Here is an 18,657-nt window from a genome sequence, read left to right on the forward strand (position 1 = left end):
ATAGCAATAAGTACATTAAAAAATAGAAAGATTTCAAATAAACAACCTAACTGCATACTTCAAGGTATTAGAGTAAAAAAGAACAAACTAAGCCCAAAGTTAGCAGAAGGAAGGAAATAAAAAAGATTAGAGCAGACTTAAACAAAATAAAGAGTAGAAAGATCAACAAAACCAAGAGTTGTCTTTTGAAAAGATCAATAAAAATGACAAACCTTTGGCTAGATTAAAAAAAAAAAAGTGAAGAGCCAAGTAAAATGAAATCAGAGTAAAAGAGGAGATATTATAACTCTTGCTACAAAAAATTAAAAAGAGGATCATAAAAGACTACTATGAATGTTTCTATGCCAACAACTTGGATAGCCTAGAAGATATGAGTAAATATCTAGACGCATGCAATGGCCAAGACTGAATCATGAAGAAATAAAAAATTTGCACAGAATAATAACAATGAGAACATAATCAAAAGCCTGCTAATGAAGAAAAGTCCAGGACCAGAAGGCTTCATGCTGAATTCTGCCAAACATGTGAACAAAAGTCATTTACAGTTCCTTTCCTGAAGATAAGAATAGTACCAAAAACAATAGCACTTTTATTCTAAGCAGCGGTTAACAGCCCAACGCTTTTCCAGTTAAGCCCATCAGGCCAAACTGCCAAGTTGATAGAATGAATGGAAAGTGGTTATATGTTGGTAAGTGAAGTAGTTGAGACTGCCAAAATTTTTTCTGTAATCACTGGCTTTCCAAAATTAATGCATCCAAGTACTGTGAATTTTACTTCCTTCCTCCAAAAAACTAATGTACATAATATATGTACAACTATATGTATGTGAAATATATGGCAGTTATAAATGTAAAGCTTCAGTATTCCTTCCTTGGTATTCTTTCCATTTAAGCCCTCTAAAGAATGACTCACTTTCACTCTGTGTGTTCATGTTTCTTGTCACTCCAAGCCACTTTATGCAAATATCCTAATGTGCTTCTCTCCTTGAAGGAAAAAGTTTTTAAATATCATAGTTTTTATTTATTAATTCATTTTTATTTTTCTTGTTCACTTTTTTAAAAAGCTTTAAATGTATTGTTTTTCATATCAGGTCATCTATTATTTTTAAGTATTTAACCAGATGTAGGATGATCCATACCTATGACCTTTGACCTTTTATTAATTTAACTGATTCTTCTCACTTCAAGTCAAAGAAAATGCATGCTGGTGCTCAGAGATATAAGTAAGAAAAAGTGACTCTCTTTTGTTAAGGGGAAAAAGAATAAGAATGTCTGCTTATTTGCCTTGGCAAGTGATTTTTCCACCATTTTCTGGACCATTTGAATGGTTTAAAGTCACCTGGCTCATTACCTGCAATAAATCCAACCACCTCTCCTGCCATCTTCAGATAACATCACAGGACCTTGTTCGTACTGACTATTATCTGTGCAACCTACAGTATGTTCAGTCTCCTCACATTATTTCTTACTTATTTCAGTACAGAGTCTTCATGTTGGGAAGTTTCAGGGAAAGGTAGAATAATGAGGCACATAGCAAGGCATACAAAAAAGATTAGACAGAGACAGAGTGACACTATCAGCAACGTGGTACATTGTATTTAGCATATACAAAAGACAAAGGATCACAAAAATGAAACGATGACAGGATGAGGCAGGGAAAATGTATGCATTTATTCTGCACTGCAAAGAGAGAATACCCTCTGGCTCATTTTGTGTTTTTAGTGTCCACTCAGCAAACTTACTTTTGAGCACCAAAGTCCTATGGGAATCTTGCCAAAGAAGTGTTGCCGAATCAGGACTTAGGCATAAACGTTGGGTCATGCATTAAGTGTTTGTATTGCAAACTAAAGCTATTTTTAGAACTGTAACTATAGAAGCTTATAAAGCATAATTTCTTTTCCTGTTGACACAATGGGAATGAGAGGTGAGAGAGAGACAGACACGGACAGAAATACACACCATGGGTGTGGTGGGGGTGTGTTTGTGTATGTGTGCATACCTGTTATGGAAAGAGCGCTGTGCCCAGTAGCTTGAGACTCTAACTGCAGCTCTGAAATTACCAGATAGTTATCTGAAGATAATTTCCCCCAGTGTTGTGTGTCTGCTGGGTCCATTCTAATGGTCTTTTCCACCCATGCAAATTTTTGATTAGTGGGACAAGGATTCTACTTTATATTTTGATCTAAAACATCTAAAAATGAAACATAAATTTTATTTTCTCAGCATTTTTAAACCACATCTTAAATTGTTTTGTTTCATAACAACATTTGAGTGATAGTATAATATTCTGGGGATATCTTAGTCATGAGACTCCACTAATGAAGAAGACACAATCCTTGTCCTCCAAGATCTCAGGATACTTGGTAAAGAAAGCTGGAAGACAGTAAAAGTGAAGCGGCCTCCAGTGGTGCCTTAGATGAGGCATACGAAAGTTTTCATCCAATCTGTGGATGTCTATGTGTTGTATGTTCGTACATGAATGCTCAGGAAATATTTGTTAAATTATTCAGTCTCATTTCAGCCACAGAGACATCAGCTAATTATCATTGTTCCCATTTCAGAAGGTTAGGAATTTAAAATTTAGAGTCTTTCTGATGCCTGCATTAGATCATTTGGTTAATAAATAGGGAAATACGTTTTAAACTGAAGGACTTTTTTGTTTGGTTGGTTGGTTTTTCTCCAACTGCAGTGCAACAAATGATCTCTTGCTTTGGATGAGCTTGGGCAATTACTTGAGAACACCATCACCTTACCCCTTTATTATGCATGAAAGGATTCCTCAGTTTATAACCAAAGATAACACCGATTTAAAAACTCAAACAAGAAAAATAGGAACATAGAAGGTGCATGAGGTTTCATAAACATGTGAACGTGGTTAAATAAGAGAAAGGAAAAAAATTAAACAGCCCATGTAGTATTGAATTAAAGAAACGTAGACAGAGATAAGATGAAAAGTGGAGTAGAAGTTGGTAGGTGTTGGTTCTCTCTGTGACTTTACCCAAACTCAGGGCAGTTTTGTGTTTTTGAAAGTCTGTGAACTAAAGATGATCCCAGTCAGACTGATTGGTAATCAGAGCTTGTCTTTCTCACAGTTGTATTTACCTGGATTACAAAATCATGCGTCCACGGCAGATGAAATAAAATGCTACCTACTAAAATACATCTCTTATTTTCAACAGTTTCTCTTAAGACATAATTAAGAAGAAACACGGATTCACTGAAGTTTGTTCCAAATCCAAATCTTGTAGTGAAGCTGGTTAGAGTGACAGTAGTGCTCCATCTCTCATGCAGGAAAGAAAATGTGAAAGTGTGTATGTGTGTGTTTTACAAAACATTGATTGTTAAATAATACAGTGAGGACCACGTGCGTATGCATGCTAGGTCGCTCAGTCGTGTCCGACTCTTTGCGACCCCATGGACTGAAGCCCGCCAGGCTCCTCTGTCCATGGGATTCTCCAGGCAAAAATACTAGAGTGGATCGCCATTTCTTCCTCCAGGAGATCTTCCTGATCCAGGGATCGAAACTGTGTCACCTGCGGCTCCTGCATTGCAGGCAGATTCTTTACCACTTGAACGACAAGGGAAGCCCAATGAGGACCACAGTGAAATGTAAATGTGTATGTGTATAATTGTAATAGTAGCAGATATTCATTGAAAAGTGCAAATGACTACTCAAAAGATACAAAAATCATGGATTTAAATTTATGAATGTAACTTCATTTAATATAACTTTAATTATTTTATTTAAATATATTTATATTTAAATATGCTTTAACATTATGGTGGAAAAATATAAGAAAAATCATTTCAAATATCAGTAAAGAGACTAACATACACTGTTGGCTTTGTTCTAAGTGCTTCACAGTTGTGTTCAATCTAATTTTCACAACAATCCTTTTTTTCATTAATGTGAAAATTGAAATGCTAGGAGTGAATTGCCCAGGTCACACAGTCACCTGAGGTACATTTGGGACTCGTGCCTGGCAGCATGACCTGCCTCCTTTGCTAGCAGGCTCTCTAGACTCCCTCAGACCAAAACTGACATAGAATTGACAAAGGAAAACAATACTGAAGCTCCTTTATATATTTCATACAAATGGGTTTGGTGACCTGATTTTAAGTGTGAAGTCTCTCCTTGACACTAAATATTAACTACTACTCTGGCAGTGAGTGAGGCAGTTATCAATTTTCTATCAATAGTCAGTCTATTTAGTTTAACCAGCTTAATTTAGGAAATTGTTTATATGATTCATTATTTAATGACTGGCTGAAAAAACTAGAAACCTCAATGGCTTTACTGTTCATGCCAATTACAATCTTAATGACTCTGTTAGTAATGTGTACCTCTACGATGTAGTATGTGGCTTTCTATGTAGTCTTTTTGTGTGAGATATTTAAAAACATTCATTCTATCTGTATCAACAGTAGTTATAGAAGGGTGCTTGTGTGTTTGTTCGTCCCTCAGTTGTGTCTAAATCTTTGCGACCCCGTAGACTGTAGCCCACCATGCTCTTCTGCCCATGGTTTTCTCCAGATAAGAATACTGGAAGCCATTCCCATCTTCAGATCTTCCTGACCCAGGGATCCTTCCTTGCAGGCAGATTCTTTACTGTCTGAGCCACCAGAAAAACCCATAGCAGTGTGCTTACAAATGCTTCACATTTTAGAGTTGGAAAAAATCAGTATTCAGAGACCAGTTTTTCCACTTACTAGGAAGTACATACATAGATAAGTATTAAGCCTCAATGTTATTATCTGTAGGCCTCAATATTATTATCTATAAAGTGGGTGTAATATTAGGTTTATATTAGGTTTGTATGTTCATTCATACAGCAAATATTTATTGATCCTTAGTCTGTGCAAAACACTGATCTAGGCACTATCATATAAAAGATAAAACAGAAAATCATCCCAGGACTCAGGAAGTTTGTATTCTACTGTGGTTAGTGAGCTAATAAATATTTATGAATATTTAACATTATTTAAATAAATTTTAGATAATGTATATAATACACTTACTGAGTGTCATGTAGAATATACAAAACATCATTGGTTGCAAAACCAAGAATTATTATATTTTATTGCACATATAAAGCTCCTATGTGCTGAAGAAGCAAATAACAGTGTGATAATGATAAATTGTTTTATTGTGTGATAATGATAAAAAAGATTGGGAAAAGAAAGAGTAGTGTCATTCAGCTTCTAACTTGCAAAGTATTTAAAATGGAGGCATTCGAAAAAGAATGCACATTCTTGGGATTTATACCTTCTTTTTGATTTGTGAAGACAAAGCAGAGACTCCTAAACAAAGTTGTTTTCCACTGCTACCCTTTTTTAAACTCAAGCATATGCATGTTTAAATTTGGTTGGCCTGCTTCACTTGAGAATGTAGTGTTGATGACATTGAAAAATCATTAATGAAGCTCCCCTCCCCAGGCCCACCAGCAATTCACATTTCATAAATGAAATCAACAGCCTGGAAAACTCTGCTACATACAAATTGGCAGGCTGTCTGCTTCAACCATTCAGCTTGGGGATTGTTTGATCCCATGTTTCTGCAGAGCTTGTGTGTGAAGCTCAAATGAAGGGCTCGTGAAAAATGTTTATGGACACCAGATATTTTTCTTATATAATAATAATAATGGTAAAAATGTTTTAGCAGTATAGATGGGTGAAAATAAAAGTTCCTATTCTCTTTTTCCAACTTCCAGGTTGCAATCTTCAGCATCATTCACTGCCCTTAGTTTCCTGAAACTTCAATTAAACCTTTTGACTAAACTTAAAAAAAAAAATGTATATTCATATATAGGGATTTCCCAATGGCTCAGTGGTAAAGAATCTGCCTTCAATGCAGGAGACACGGGTAGACGTGAGTTTGATCCCTGTGTTGGGACAATTCTGTGCAGGAGTAAATGGCAACCCATTCCAGTATTCTTGCTGGGAAAATCCCATTGAGATCAGAGCCTGGTGGTCTCAGTCCATAGGGTCGCAAAGAGTCAGACATGACTGAGCACACATTATTATAGACATATATATTGTTTTTATCAAACCAGTCAATCCAAAAGGAAATCAACCCTGAATATTCATTGGAAGGACTGATGCTGAAGCTGAAGTTCCAATACTTTGGCCACATGATGCAAAGAGCCAACTTATTGGAAAAGACCCTGATGCTGAGAAATATTGAAGGCAGGAGGAGAAGGGGATGACAGAGGATGAATTGGTTGGATGACATCACCGACTCAATGGACATGAGTTTGAGCAAGCTCCGGGAGTTGATAAAGGACAGGGAAGCCTGGCGGTCCATGTGGTCGCAAACAGTTGGACACAACTGAGTGACTGAAAGATGTATACATAGAGCCGACTCACTGGAAAAGACCCTGATGCTGGGGAAGATTGAAGACAGAAGGAAAAGAGGGCAGCAGAGGGTGAAATGGCTAGATAGCTTCACTGACTTAACGGATATGAGTTTGAGCAAACTCTAGGAGATAGTGAGGGATAGGGAAGCCTGGTGTGCTGCAATCCGTGGGTTTGCAGAGTTGGACACAACTTAGTGACTGAACAACAACAACATAAACACATAAAATATGTCTATGTGTAAAAGACATATATATCTAGTTATCATTTTTATATGACTAAGAACAGGCATCTATATATGACTCAAAGACAAGCTTCAGTAAAAATGCCATCTACAAAACAGAGACACTGAGTTCGTAGTGACCAAGTAGCCTAATAAAAGAGATGTTCACCTTAGAAATACTCACCTATCAATTCCTGCTTTGCATATTCAAGGGTAAAATCCCAGTTGTGTAAGAACAAAAGAAAATTACCTTGGGAGGTGCTGCAATTTAAGTTCATGAGCATAATTTTAAAATAAGTAAGCTTTTTCTGTATGTTACTCTTAATTCTCTGATCAGTTTCACATTATTTTCTCCATTTCAGCAATGACAAAATTGAGACGAGGTTTTAAGTTATGCCCAAGGTAACAAAACTAAATAAATGAGCTTGCTATTAAAGCTAGATTACATATCCAAGAGCCTTCTTTCCACACTTGCCAAGAATTCCTAAGTTGTGCATTTATCTTGTTAGTGTTTATATAACACCGAAAGTCAGTAGTTCCAGCATCATGAGAGGGTCCATAGCCCCGTACATGTTGCATGATGATAAGACATTTATATAATTATAAAATTATAAAATTTCATGAACAAGGTAGAAGTTGGTTCTGATTGTACTGTGCACATAGATGATAAAAATATTCCCCACAACTTTTATTTTTTATAGAAGATCTTTTGACAAGCATCAAGGCTAAAATGGTTCCATTTCAAGATTATAGTGGCAATGTGATTGACAGGGGAGAAAAACAAGTGTACAGTGAGAAGAAAAACTTTCAAACAGACAGTTCTACATGATGAACAAAATGCCTATGGACCCCATCCTAGGGCACTGAATTTTTCTTTAACTCTAGAACCATGGGATTAATCAATTTCTTCTAGGACTACAGATACACAGGAGGGAGCATTTCATCTTTTTATATATTTTTTTGCTCTATATTTCTTTGCCTGAATTTGTTTTGTTCAGCCATTCATTCAACAATATTTATTGATCATAACACCACCTGTTAGATATTTGACCAAATACTGATATTTGAGTAATAAACAAGACACAGCTCTTGCCCTTATGAAACTTAAAATCTAATGACAGTACACAGACAACAAACAAAAATTTAATTTAAAAAAATGTATAACAAAACTTTATATAACATTAAGGCACATAGGAAACATTAAAATAGTGTATGGGATTCCCTGGTAGCTCAGAGGGTAAAGCGTCTGCCTGCAATGTGGGAGACCCAGGTTTGATCCCTGGGTCAGGAAGATCCCCTGGAGAAGGAAATGGCAACCCACTCCAGTATTCTTGCCTGGAAAATTCCATGGACAGTGGAGCCTGGTAAGCTACAGTCCACAGAATTGCAGAGTTGCACTCAACTGAGCAACTCCACTTCTTCCCCAGCTAATGAATGTATTAACTGAAAAAGAGAGATACGTGCCAGGGAGTGTGGACCTGCAATAGTACCGATAATCACTTTTCACAGGATGTGCCTTCAAGTGTTACAGGAAGTAGGGTGTCAATGGCTATGCAATTCTCTATTACAGCCAATTCTGCAGTTAAGCAAACGAGCTTTTATGTTTTAAAAAATCATAACTTTAGAAAATAGACCCTATTAGGCTAAGCCCTAAATAAAGCCAGTTAGCACTATGCCTGACACAAAATTTATACTCAGTAATAGCTCAACCACGAGCTCAGTTTTTCTGCTGTTTGAAAGCAGGAAAAATTGTAATGTACCAGAACCCTTCCATTAATCAAACAAGAATTTATGCCAACAAAGGAGAACTCTGAGACGGAGGCAAAATTGTTTAAATAAGGGAAAAGACTGGGAAATATGAAAATATGTAATTATTACAGTGGTTGGGATAATGTCATGAAGATAACTCAAAACACTATGTATTTATCCTATACTTATATTAAGTTAGAATGCAGAGTTTATAGACAAATGCCATTGTCCTAGGACAGTAAGAAAGGACAATATTTTAATGTGTTTATATTATTATACCAAAGTTAAGCCATTTTTTTATTTTTATAAAATTAATAACAAATACTAGTAAAAACAATTATACCAGTTTGAAATGATTAAATTAACCACCAGGTGGAGCTCCATGAATTCAATGTATATTTTCAAAAATAGAAAATTGCTTAAATTGGTCAAATTAGGAAAAATTAGAACATATTTTTTCCTGAGCAGTTTTGGCTAATTTTCTTATCTGCAATGCTAAGAGAATTTATGAATCATAATAGATGGTTCTTATTGAAGACAGAATGCCAAATTTCTTGATTAGTATAATGCCAAATTTCTTGATTAGTATACTAAAACTTTTCAGTTTTTAATAGAAATTTAAACCAAAGTACTTTTGCTGAAGTTACTTTATAGTTTATTTCAAATACATATTCCATTGTATATTGTTTAAAGTATGAAACTATAATTGAAACTGAGAACAAATGAGAAAAATCTATTAAAGCCTGCCTATTATTCCATTTAGTACTGATTTTTAAAAAATGCTTATTTTTTTCCAATTTGTTTGTTTTACCCCAGAACCTGAAATTAAAAAAGATGAAAAGATGCCCAAAGCAGGTAAGGAAACCTTGCGAGATTTACCTTTTAATTTATATTCTGTTTATCATGAACAAGGCTGGTGTTATGACCAGGTTGTCCAAGGCTGAAAACATTGAAAAATACTTGTGTATTTCATATATTTTCATTGTAATAAGTAATAAACAGATGTATGCTAAAATTAATATGGATTCTGTTTTCTGGTAGCAGATTTTAGTTGTTTGTCCAAGTATTGGACCTGTTAACATATGCTGTTCCTTATTTATCTAGTGGGTAACTGAATACTGTTTTCAAAGTGCTAACGGGACAATCTGAATTTCAGAGGATGTAGCCAGATTGTGACAAATGCCTAAATCTTATAATTGGTTGAACCTTATGGAATCGCCTACACTTGAACATCTTTTACCTAAAAAACAGTAGTTTCATATGGTTTAACATAAAAGTTCAATCATTTTCTCCCTTACTATTTGAATATCCACATATTTTAGGAGAGGTAATCCATTGTATTACTGACCTTTAATTTGAAAATAGGAGTACTTTTAAAAGAGACTTCCTGAAAATTTTTATGAGAAAAGAAGACAAGAGATTAGCTTGTCATTTTTAAGACAGGTGTTAAAAGTTAGAAGAAGGAACATTATAGAATAAAGGACAGGAAGAAAACACTAAAATTCCTGATGAAAACTTCTTTTAATTACAATCTTTCTAGGGCTAACTCCATTCCAAATATTTTATATACTATATGAAGATAAAGATATAAACTATCTATATGAAGATGTTTATGAAGATATTTACACACCTGTATCTACATATGCAATAAGGTTATATCTATATGTCTCCTTAGAGTGAAAGTGATACAGTGTACATGCAGACATTCAGATCAGTTCAGTTCAGTTCAGTCACTAAGTCATGTCCAGCTCTTTGTGACCCCATGAATTGCAGCATGCCATTCATGCTTCCCTGCCCATCACCAACTCCTGGAGCTTGCTCAAACTCATGTCCATCAAGTCGCTGATGGCATCAAACCATCTCATCCTCTGTTGTCCCCTTCTCCTCCTGCAGTCAATCTTTCCCAACATCAGGGTCTTTTCCAATGAGTCAGTTCTTCGCATCAGGTGGCCAAAGTATTGGAGCTTCAGTTTCAGTATCAGTCCTTCCAATGAATATTCGGGAGTGATTTCCTTTAGGATTGACTGGTTTGATTTTTCAGTCCAAGGGACTCTCAAGAGTCTTCTCCAACACCACAGTTCAAAAGCATCAATTCTTTGGCACTCAGCTTTCTTTATGGTCCAACTCTCACATACATGACTCCATACATGACCACTGGAAAAACCATAGCTTTGACTAGATGGACCTTTGTTGGCAAAGTAATGTCTCTGCTTTTTAATATGCTGTCTAGGTTGGTCATAGTTTTCTTCCAAGGAGCATGCATCTTTTAACTGCATGGCTGCAGTCACCATCTGCAGTGATTTTGGAGCCCAAGAAAATAAACTCTGTCACTGTTTCCACTGTTTCCCCATCTATTTGCCATGAAGTGATGGGACCAGATGCCATGATCTTAGTTTCTTGAATGTTGAGTTTTAAGCCAGGTTTTTCATTCCCCTCTTTCACTTTCATCAAGAGGCTGTTCGCTTTCTCCCAAAGGGTGGTAGTCATCTGCATATCTGAGGATACTGACATTTCTCCCTGCAGTCTTGATTCCAACTTGTGCTTCATCCAGTCCAGAAATTTGTATAATTGGTTTTAAAATACTTGCATATACTTGAGCACATTTTTACACATTTTAACATACATTTAAGTAATTCTTGCTTCACCATTCCATGTATAGGTTAAATATTAACCTGAATTATTTTCCTTTGTATCAAAAGTGTTGCCAACATATCAAAAGGAATTGCTTAAGTGTTTTTGTATTTTTAATGAATGAACATAATCATTTGAGGTACTTTATAAAATCTGAAGGGCTTCCCAGGTGGCACCAGTAGTAAAGAATCCACCTGCCAAGAGACGCAAGAGACACGGTTTGATCCTTGCCTCAGGAAGATCCCCTGGAGAGGGAAATGACAACCCACTCCAATATTCTTGCCTGGAAAATCCCATGGACAGAGGAGTCTGGTGGGCCACAGTCCATAGGGTCACAGACTATATGAGTGACTAAGCCGCAGCATAAAATCTGAAAGTATGTGTTCTCTGGATGATAAATGAAAAATGAGCAATTTTAAACAGTGAAAAAAATGCATGATAAAGACAAAATGATACATTGAATCTTAATATCAAAAATTATAATTAAGCTTTAGATATATCTAAAAAAAGAAAAGCTATGTATAAAAATTGCTCTCCTGTTGTAAGCACGCTTACTGGTGTCAGCGAAAAATTGCTGGTCAGTTAAAAGTTGCATCATGTCACCCATTCCTATAAACAACACTGTATTTTATGGCTTATTTTACTTTTGATATATAATGGAAAAAGTAATATATGCACTGCTGCTGCTACTGCTAAGTCGCTTCAGTCATGTCTGACTCTGTGCGACCCCATAGACGGCAGCCCACCAGGATCCTGCGTCCATGGGATTCTCCAGGCAAGAACACTGGAGTGGGTTGCCATTTCCTTCTCCAATGCATTAAAATGAAAAGTGAAAGTGAAGTCGCTCAGTCATGTCCGACTCTTAGCGACCCCACGGACTGCACCCTACCAGGGTCCTGCGTCCATGGGATTCTCCAGGCAAGAGTACTGGAGTGGGGTGCCATTGCCTTCTCCAATATATGCACTATAAATTCCCTATTATTCAGTCAGTCAGTCAGTCACTCAGTTGTGTCCGACTCTTTACAACCCCATGGACTGCAGCACGCCAGGCTTCCCTGTCCATCACCAACTCCTGGACTTGCTCAAACTCATGTCCATCGACTCAGTGATGCCATCCAACCATCTCATCCTCTGTCATCCCCTTCTCCTGCTTTCAATCTTTCCCAACATTAGTGTCTTTTCCAAGAAGTCAGTTCTTTGCATCAGGTACTTTACATTAAATATTTTTGTCTATTTTTATGTTATATTTATTTTCATCTTCCTAAAAGGAAAGAGAAATCAGAACTAATGACATATTTTATTATAAAACACGATCAATTCACAATTTGTTAACAATATATATTATGCTAATATCACTGCCATATGTTAAGAACTGTGCTTGGTGAAACAAAGTTTAGAAACAAGTGCTGTTTCCCATCCCAAGAGAGTCTAACCAAAGACATAGACATGAATTATTGAAAGATGGTTCTTAGATAATTAGTTAAATTAGTGAAGAGTCTCTAGGAGTTTAGAGAGAGGGGGCATTCCTATAGTCTGTGCTAATCATTGAAACTTCAGGGAGATGATGGATTAAGCTGGGATTTTAGGAGTACGCAAGAGCATCTGAGACAGGAAGGTGACTATAAAGCATGGTGGAAGCCAACTTTATAGAAGAAAAATATGAATTTTACTCTCTTGCCATTTGCTAAGGATGTGACTTAAATTACTTCATGTTTCTGAGTTTCAATATTTTATCTATTGAAGAAAGGTCATTACACCCACCTGGTAGAGTTGTTAATAAGAAACTGAGTTGATGTTTTCTATTTGTTTCAGATTTAATAAATGGGAGTTATATTCAGGAGTTAGTCAGAGACAGGGATGAGAGTGACTTGAGAAGAGACAGTGAGGAGAGGACCAAGAACCAAAGTAGATTCCAGGGGCCACAGAGGAAGAGAGGATGCCAAGACTGCAGTAGTGATGTGTAGACACATGAGCATGGTTCTGGAAATCTAGAAAACTGGACTTAGGAAACCAGGGTGAAAAGTCTGGATGATTAGAAGGTGAATGAGAAGAGAGTCACATCCTAAGTCTTAGAATGCCACGCAGGGTGAAATTCTACATGAAGAATTTTGAATCATAAATTCAACTCAAGAGCTTTGATAGTAATCTAGTATTGTAAAGGCAAGTGAAATTGATAGGGAGAGAGAGGCAGCAATAAGGAAGTAAATTGTTTACTTTAAATATTTTTTTATGGCCATGACTAATATTCTGTGTGAAATTATTAGGAATTAAGTTTTTAAAAATCACAGGACCTAGCAACTCATTGAAAAATACTAATAACATCTTGTTATACACCCTTTCAATTATTTGAGTATATATAATCACAACCACACTCTATAGTGTAATTAATATCACTACTTTTGTAAGTGTCAACCTATTTCACAGGAAGAGGCTAGAAATTGATGACATTAGCTATATATGAAAGTGAAAAGTGAAAGTGAAGTTGCTCAGTCGTGTCCGACTCTGCGACCCCATGGACTGCAGCCCACCAGGCTCCTCCGTCCATGGGATTCTCCAGGCAAGAATACTGGAGTGGGTTGCCATTTCCTTCTCCAGGGGATCTTCCCGCCCCAGGGATCGAAACCAGGTCTCCTGCATTGCAGGCAGATGTTTTAACCTCTGAGCCACCAGGGAAGCCTATATATATATGTAAAACTCCTAGGTCTCAACTTTGAAAGGATGGAGAAGGTGATCAAAGGTAGAAGTTGCAGAGGAAATGCAGGTTGCGGGGAGAGAGATGTACTAGCAACACTGGGCAATAGGGAACTTTCACTTTGATTCCTCACACTATGTATCCGTAAGTTTAGAGGTTTGGAGTTAGAAGCCAAAGCTGAGAAGGATTTCTTCAAGAAACCAGAACTTGGAGAGAAAAGAGAAGAGAATGAAGGGCAGCTTCTTGGAAAAGAAAAAGAACAGGTCAAAAAGGAGAGTGTGTTACCTGGAAGATAGGGATACAGTGTATCAGCATCCTAAAGGCCAGACACTTTCAAGAAAAAGGATCAATAGAAAAATCAATAGTCTTAATGTCACAGGAAAGTCAAGGGGCATGATACCTGAGAAAAACCCTTATATTTAACAAAAATCTGTCATTTTATGACCACTTGAAGGCATTTTTATTTTTGTATCGATGTATAATTGCTTTATAATGTTGTGTTAGTTTCTGCTGTACAATGAAATGAATTGGCTATGCTTCCCTGGTGGCTCAGTCAGTAAAAAAATCTGTCTGCAATGCAGGAGACCCAGGTTCAATCCCTGGTTCAGGAAGATTCTTGGAGAAGGAAATGGCAACCCACTCCAGTATTCTTGCCTGGGAAATCTCATGAACTCCTGGCAGGCTACAGTCCACGGAGTCGCAAGAGTCAGACATAACTTAATGACTCAACCTACACCATGCATACACACCCCTCCCTCGTGGACCTCCCTTCCACCCTGCCCCAACCCCACCCATCTGGATCATCACTAGAGAGCATTTTTAGTAAAGGGGTGGAAGTAGCAAGCAGTTTAGAGGAATTAATAAGAGAATTTATCAGTAATAAGTGGAAGTAGAACACCCCAACTACTTTTTTTCAGGAGTTTGCTGTTCAAAGGAGGCAAAATACTATATTCCAGCAGGTGGAATCAATGAGCTGTGTTTGTCATTTTCATATCTGTGATAGGGTGGAGCATTCTAGGGAAAGGAGGAGCATGAAATCCAGAGGGAGATATTAATTCCAAGTGAGCTGTCCCAGATCAAGGTCTGGGATACACAATATAGGTGGAGGGCATTAACTTATATAGCCCCCCTCCCACCTTTGAGAAAACATTGAAAGGATAGATTAAATTAAAGCTGAGGGTCTGTGAGGGTGCTTCTGCTGAGTACTCTTTTGTCCTAAAATCTCTTCTGAAAGGTGACCACTAATGTGTTCATTGCCAAACACAGGGCATAGTTTCCTTTCTTCATATTGTACTAACCTTTGGATAATATCTGACCATGTTCATCATCTCTTATTCCTCAAAAGAAAACAAAAATCCTTTTATTTGGCAGAAACTACAACATTTAACCAACGGTGTTAAAAATAAAACAGCAACAAAAGATGACAACATTTTTTAAAACTGAGTCAACATTGTAGCAATTATTTATTTTTGACATGGCATATGGGGCTTCCCTCATGACTCAGATAGTAAGGAATCTGCCTGCAATACAGGAGACCTGGGTTTCATCCTTGGGTCAGGAAGATCCCATATTATTAGGCACTAAAATGATAGCAAATAGGACATGCATTTTATTAGGTAAGTGAAGAATAGCTAAATATTCTTTTCAGGAAGCAATAGGCATTAATTATAAGTAGCAATGTAATTAAAAACAGAAATATTTGCATAAGTAATTTTTTATCAGGAAAATTAACATTCATAAACAAAATCTTCAAAGTTCTGTTACTGCATTTCTCACTGCCAAAACTGGAGGCAAGGTAAACAGGTAAGATGCTTTTGATATGGAGCTGAAGTGAGAGCAGAATATTAAAACTTACTTTCTCCCGCCTTTTCTCTATCTGTAAACACACACCACACAGTTCTCCAGCCTTGGTCTTCTTGTACATGTTTTTCTCTAACATATCATGTGATAGCCATGTTTGTTGAATGGATTTCTTCAAACTCTGTGTTTCAGCTCCTGTATTATCTTTGCTGTGAGCTATGCAGTCTTCTTCTCAGGGGAGACAGAAAGTCACTCAAAAGCCACCATAGCTACAACAGGTCACCCAAATATCCTCATGAAAAGGGAGGCATTAGTCAATCCTACCATCTCATCCTCTGTTGCCCCCTTCTGCCCTCAGTCTTTCCTAGCATCAGGGTCTTTTACCATGAGTTGGCTCTTTATATCAGGTGGCCAAAGTATTGGAGTTTCAGCTTCAACACCAGTCCTTCCAATGAATATTCAGGACTGATTTCCTTTAGGATTAACTGGTTTGATCTCCTTGCAGTCCAAGGGACTCTCAAGAGTCTTCTCCAGCACCACAGTTCGAAAGCATCAATTCTTCAGTGCTCAACCTTTTTTATGGTCCAACTCTCACATCCGTACGTGACTTCCAGAAAAAAAAAAAAAAAAAAACATAGCTTATTAAATAGAGTTCTCATCAGCAATATATTCTATGCAAATCTAACAGACTTATTGTTAAATCACGTGATATAATGTATGTGAAAGTGCCTTCAACAGCTATGAAAGCAAAAAAAAAACCATGATTATCATCTATACCCTTGATATTCAAAGGGTGGTTCACAAAATAACATCAGCATCACCTGGTTGCTGAAATGTAGAATCTTAGGTCCCATCAATAACTGCTGGATAAGAATTTGGATTTTTAGCAAGTCCCTGAAGTTATTAGTATGCACATTAAAATTTGACAAAGACTATTATAGAATTCATAGGCATCTATGATTGCCCTTATCTCCAAGAAATACATCAGTCTTCTCTCCATAAACTTAGCTTATGCAAAGTGCATATGTGTTTTTGAATGGTTTCTTTCTAACTAGCAACAAGGGCGTCACACTTTCTGAGCACTGGTTGGCTTAGGTCATCCAGAAAGTGACTAAATCGTCAATCATTCCTTTCTCCCAACAACGCACAGTCAAATGGGCACTGCTTGTACATGCGCATTCATTTGAGCTTAAAATAAATAAATAAACTTAATAATAAATAAATAATAATAATAAATAAATAAACTTAAATTTTGCTTGAAGGACATGATTGGCAAGGGTAAACAGTCTTCTTATTTTACCAGCTGGGTAAGATATTGATACAGTGGATGAATGACTCAGTCAAAGAAAACAGGATGTCCTTGTATCTATCAGTTATCAAAGTATCTCTGGCCTATATCTTTTACAGAACTTAGTTCCAATTGGTTACTGTATTAATTTATGTCTATTATAATGTAATATAAATATATTTCAGTATCTTTTTAAATTTACCATAGTGCAGTAGATCAAAGCTAATACAATTTTTTTTAAGTAGTGACAACATTGATTTTTAAAAAGAAGAAAAACTGAATGAGAAAGACTAGAAATAATGTTATAGTTAGAACAATGAAGATATGCTAACACAAATAATAAATTTATACCCAGGCATTGCTATCTCAAAATTTCCTTTTATTTTTTCCCACATCAAGCAGACAAAAAATTCTACTATAAATTCTTGGGGGAGGAGGCAATAATATTCTTTCAGGTTAAAAAAAAAAGTATTAAAATTACGCAGACATGGAAACTTAACTAATCACTGATAAGTGGCATTAGTGATAAATACTTCTTAAATATCCCTACAGATAACCATGCAAATGCAGTAGGTCAACCATTGTTCCTACTGTAAACTAATATTTATTGAGTTGTCAGTAGGTATGTGTCATTATAATATTCTGAAAGGGATTATTACCACAAAGAAATCAAGAAAATTGAAATAATTTTTACCATGTAAGTTCAAGGACATTTATTGAATGCCAGCTAATCCAAATCCTAGAAAATGGAAAAATAACCAATATTGGTGGAACACTTAATTAAAAGATCAAGGGGATTTAATCATATACATGCATAATATAATCAATTCTATAAAATTTTGTGACTTAGGTTTCATTATTTTGCTGAAGTTACAGGCAATGTACCAGAATAAAAATGAAGTGAACTCCCAGGTTACAAAATTCACAGGTGGGATGACCTAGCTTCTTTCAACATATTAATGATGACCACACTCATATACTCAACTTGATTTCTATGGCAGTGAGCAAATTACTTACAATTTCACAAGTTGTCCTATTTGACTTCAAAGTAACATAAAATATAGTTTACCTTCCTTTTGCCAACACATCACAGATAAATTAGGTTGGCCAAATCTGAACAAACTTTTTGGTCAATTCAACATAATATTTTTCTGCCTAATTTCAAGCCTCAAATACAGTATTATCATTCTATTCTCAGTAAAATATAAATAGAGATGATGGGGGTAGTGGTGGAAAAAAAAGTTAAGAGTGGTGGTACACCTATTGTTAGATAAATGTGGATAATACTATCTGGTAACAAATTGGGGTAGTAGACTCTATGTTCCTTAGGGCAGGACTTTGTTGGTTTATTTCATTCGTACATGTGTTCTAGCACATAGTAAGAAATACAGTAAATGTTTTTGAATAAACAAATGTAGTAAGAGTTTAGTTGTTCAGTCAAATGGACCTGGAAGCCTGTCTCCTAATTTGTTAAAATGAGAAAGTGAGTTCATGAGGGTTACTCTAAATGTTACAGTATTTTATTGAAAATGCTTAGCCTGGGTCTGGGCACCTATAAACATTTAGTGTGTTAGCTATAAATTATGCTAATAAATACATGAGACAATTTTCCAGAATTAAAATTTGATAGTCTTTTAAAAATCTGAGATTTTTTAAGTGATTGGCTTTCAGATAAGCAATTTTTATTTTGTGGAAAAACGATATAACCATTTTCCTGTTTGACCTTTGGATGTTGACCACTTCTGTATTAAAATCTTCTCTTTTTCATTTATAATAATGACTTGAGTACTGTAGTCTTAAGTTTTTCTGGTGAAATGTATCTTCTAGAGACTGGGAGATGAAATATGTCTTAGCCAATTCAATCAATCAAGCACAGTCCCATTAGTCACTTCTGAATCAATCTGTGACAGGTACGATTTTT

At 36.1% G+C, this 18,657-nt stretch overlaps 1 protein-coding gene across 50 annotated transcripts in view; it reads left to right on the plus strand.

The window, feature by feature from the left end:
- TRDN (triadin) overlaps window positions 1–18,657 on the plus strand; it is a 415,089-nt gene that overhangs the window by 336,436 nt on the left and 59,996 nt on the right. For all 50 annotated transcript variants that reach the window (XM_070795846.1, XM_070795842.1, XM_070795840.1 and 47 more), the window contains one exon: window positions 9,142–9,180. In XM_070795846.1, the coding sequence (XP_070651947.1) occupies window positions 9,142–9,180 (39 nt within the window). The remainder of the gene's footprint in view (window positions 1–9,141; window positions 9,181–18,657) is intronic.

Source organism: Bos indicus, chromosome 9 (genome assembly GCF_029378745.1).
Source record: "Bos indicus isolate NIAB-ARS_2022 breed Sahiwal x Tharparkar chromosome 9, NIAB-ARS_B.indTharparkar_mat_pri_1.0, whole genome shotgun sequence".
Lineage (NCBI taxonomy): Eukaryota > Metazoa > Chordata > Mammalia > Artiodactyla > Bovidae > Bos > Bos indicus.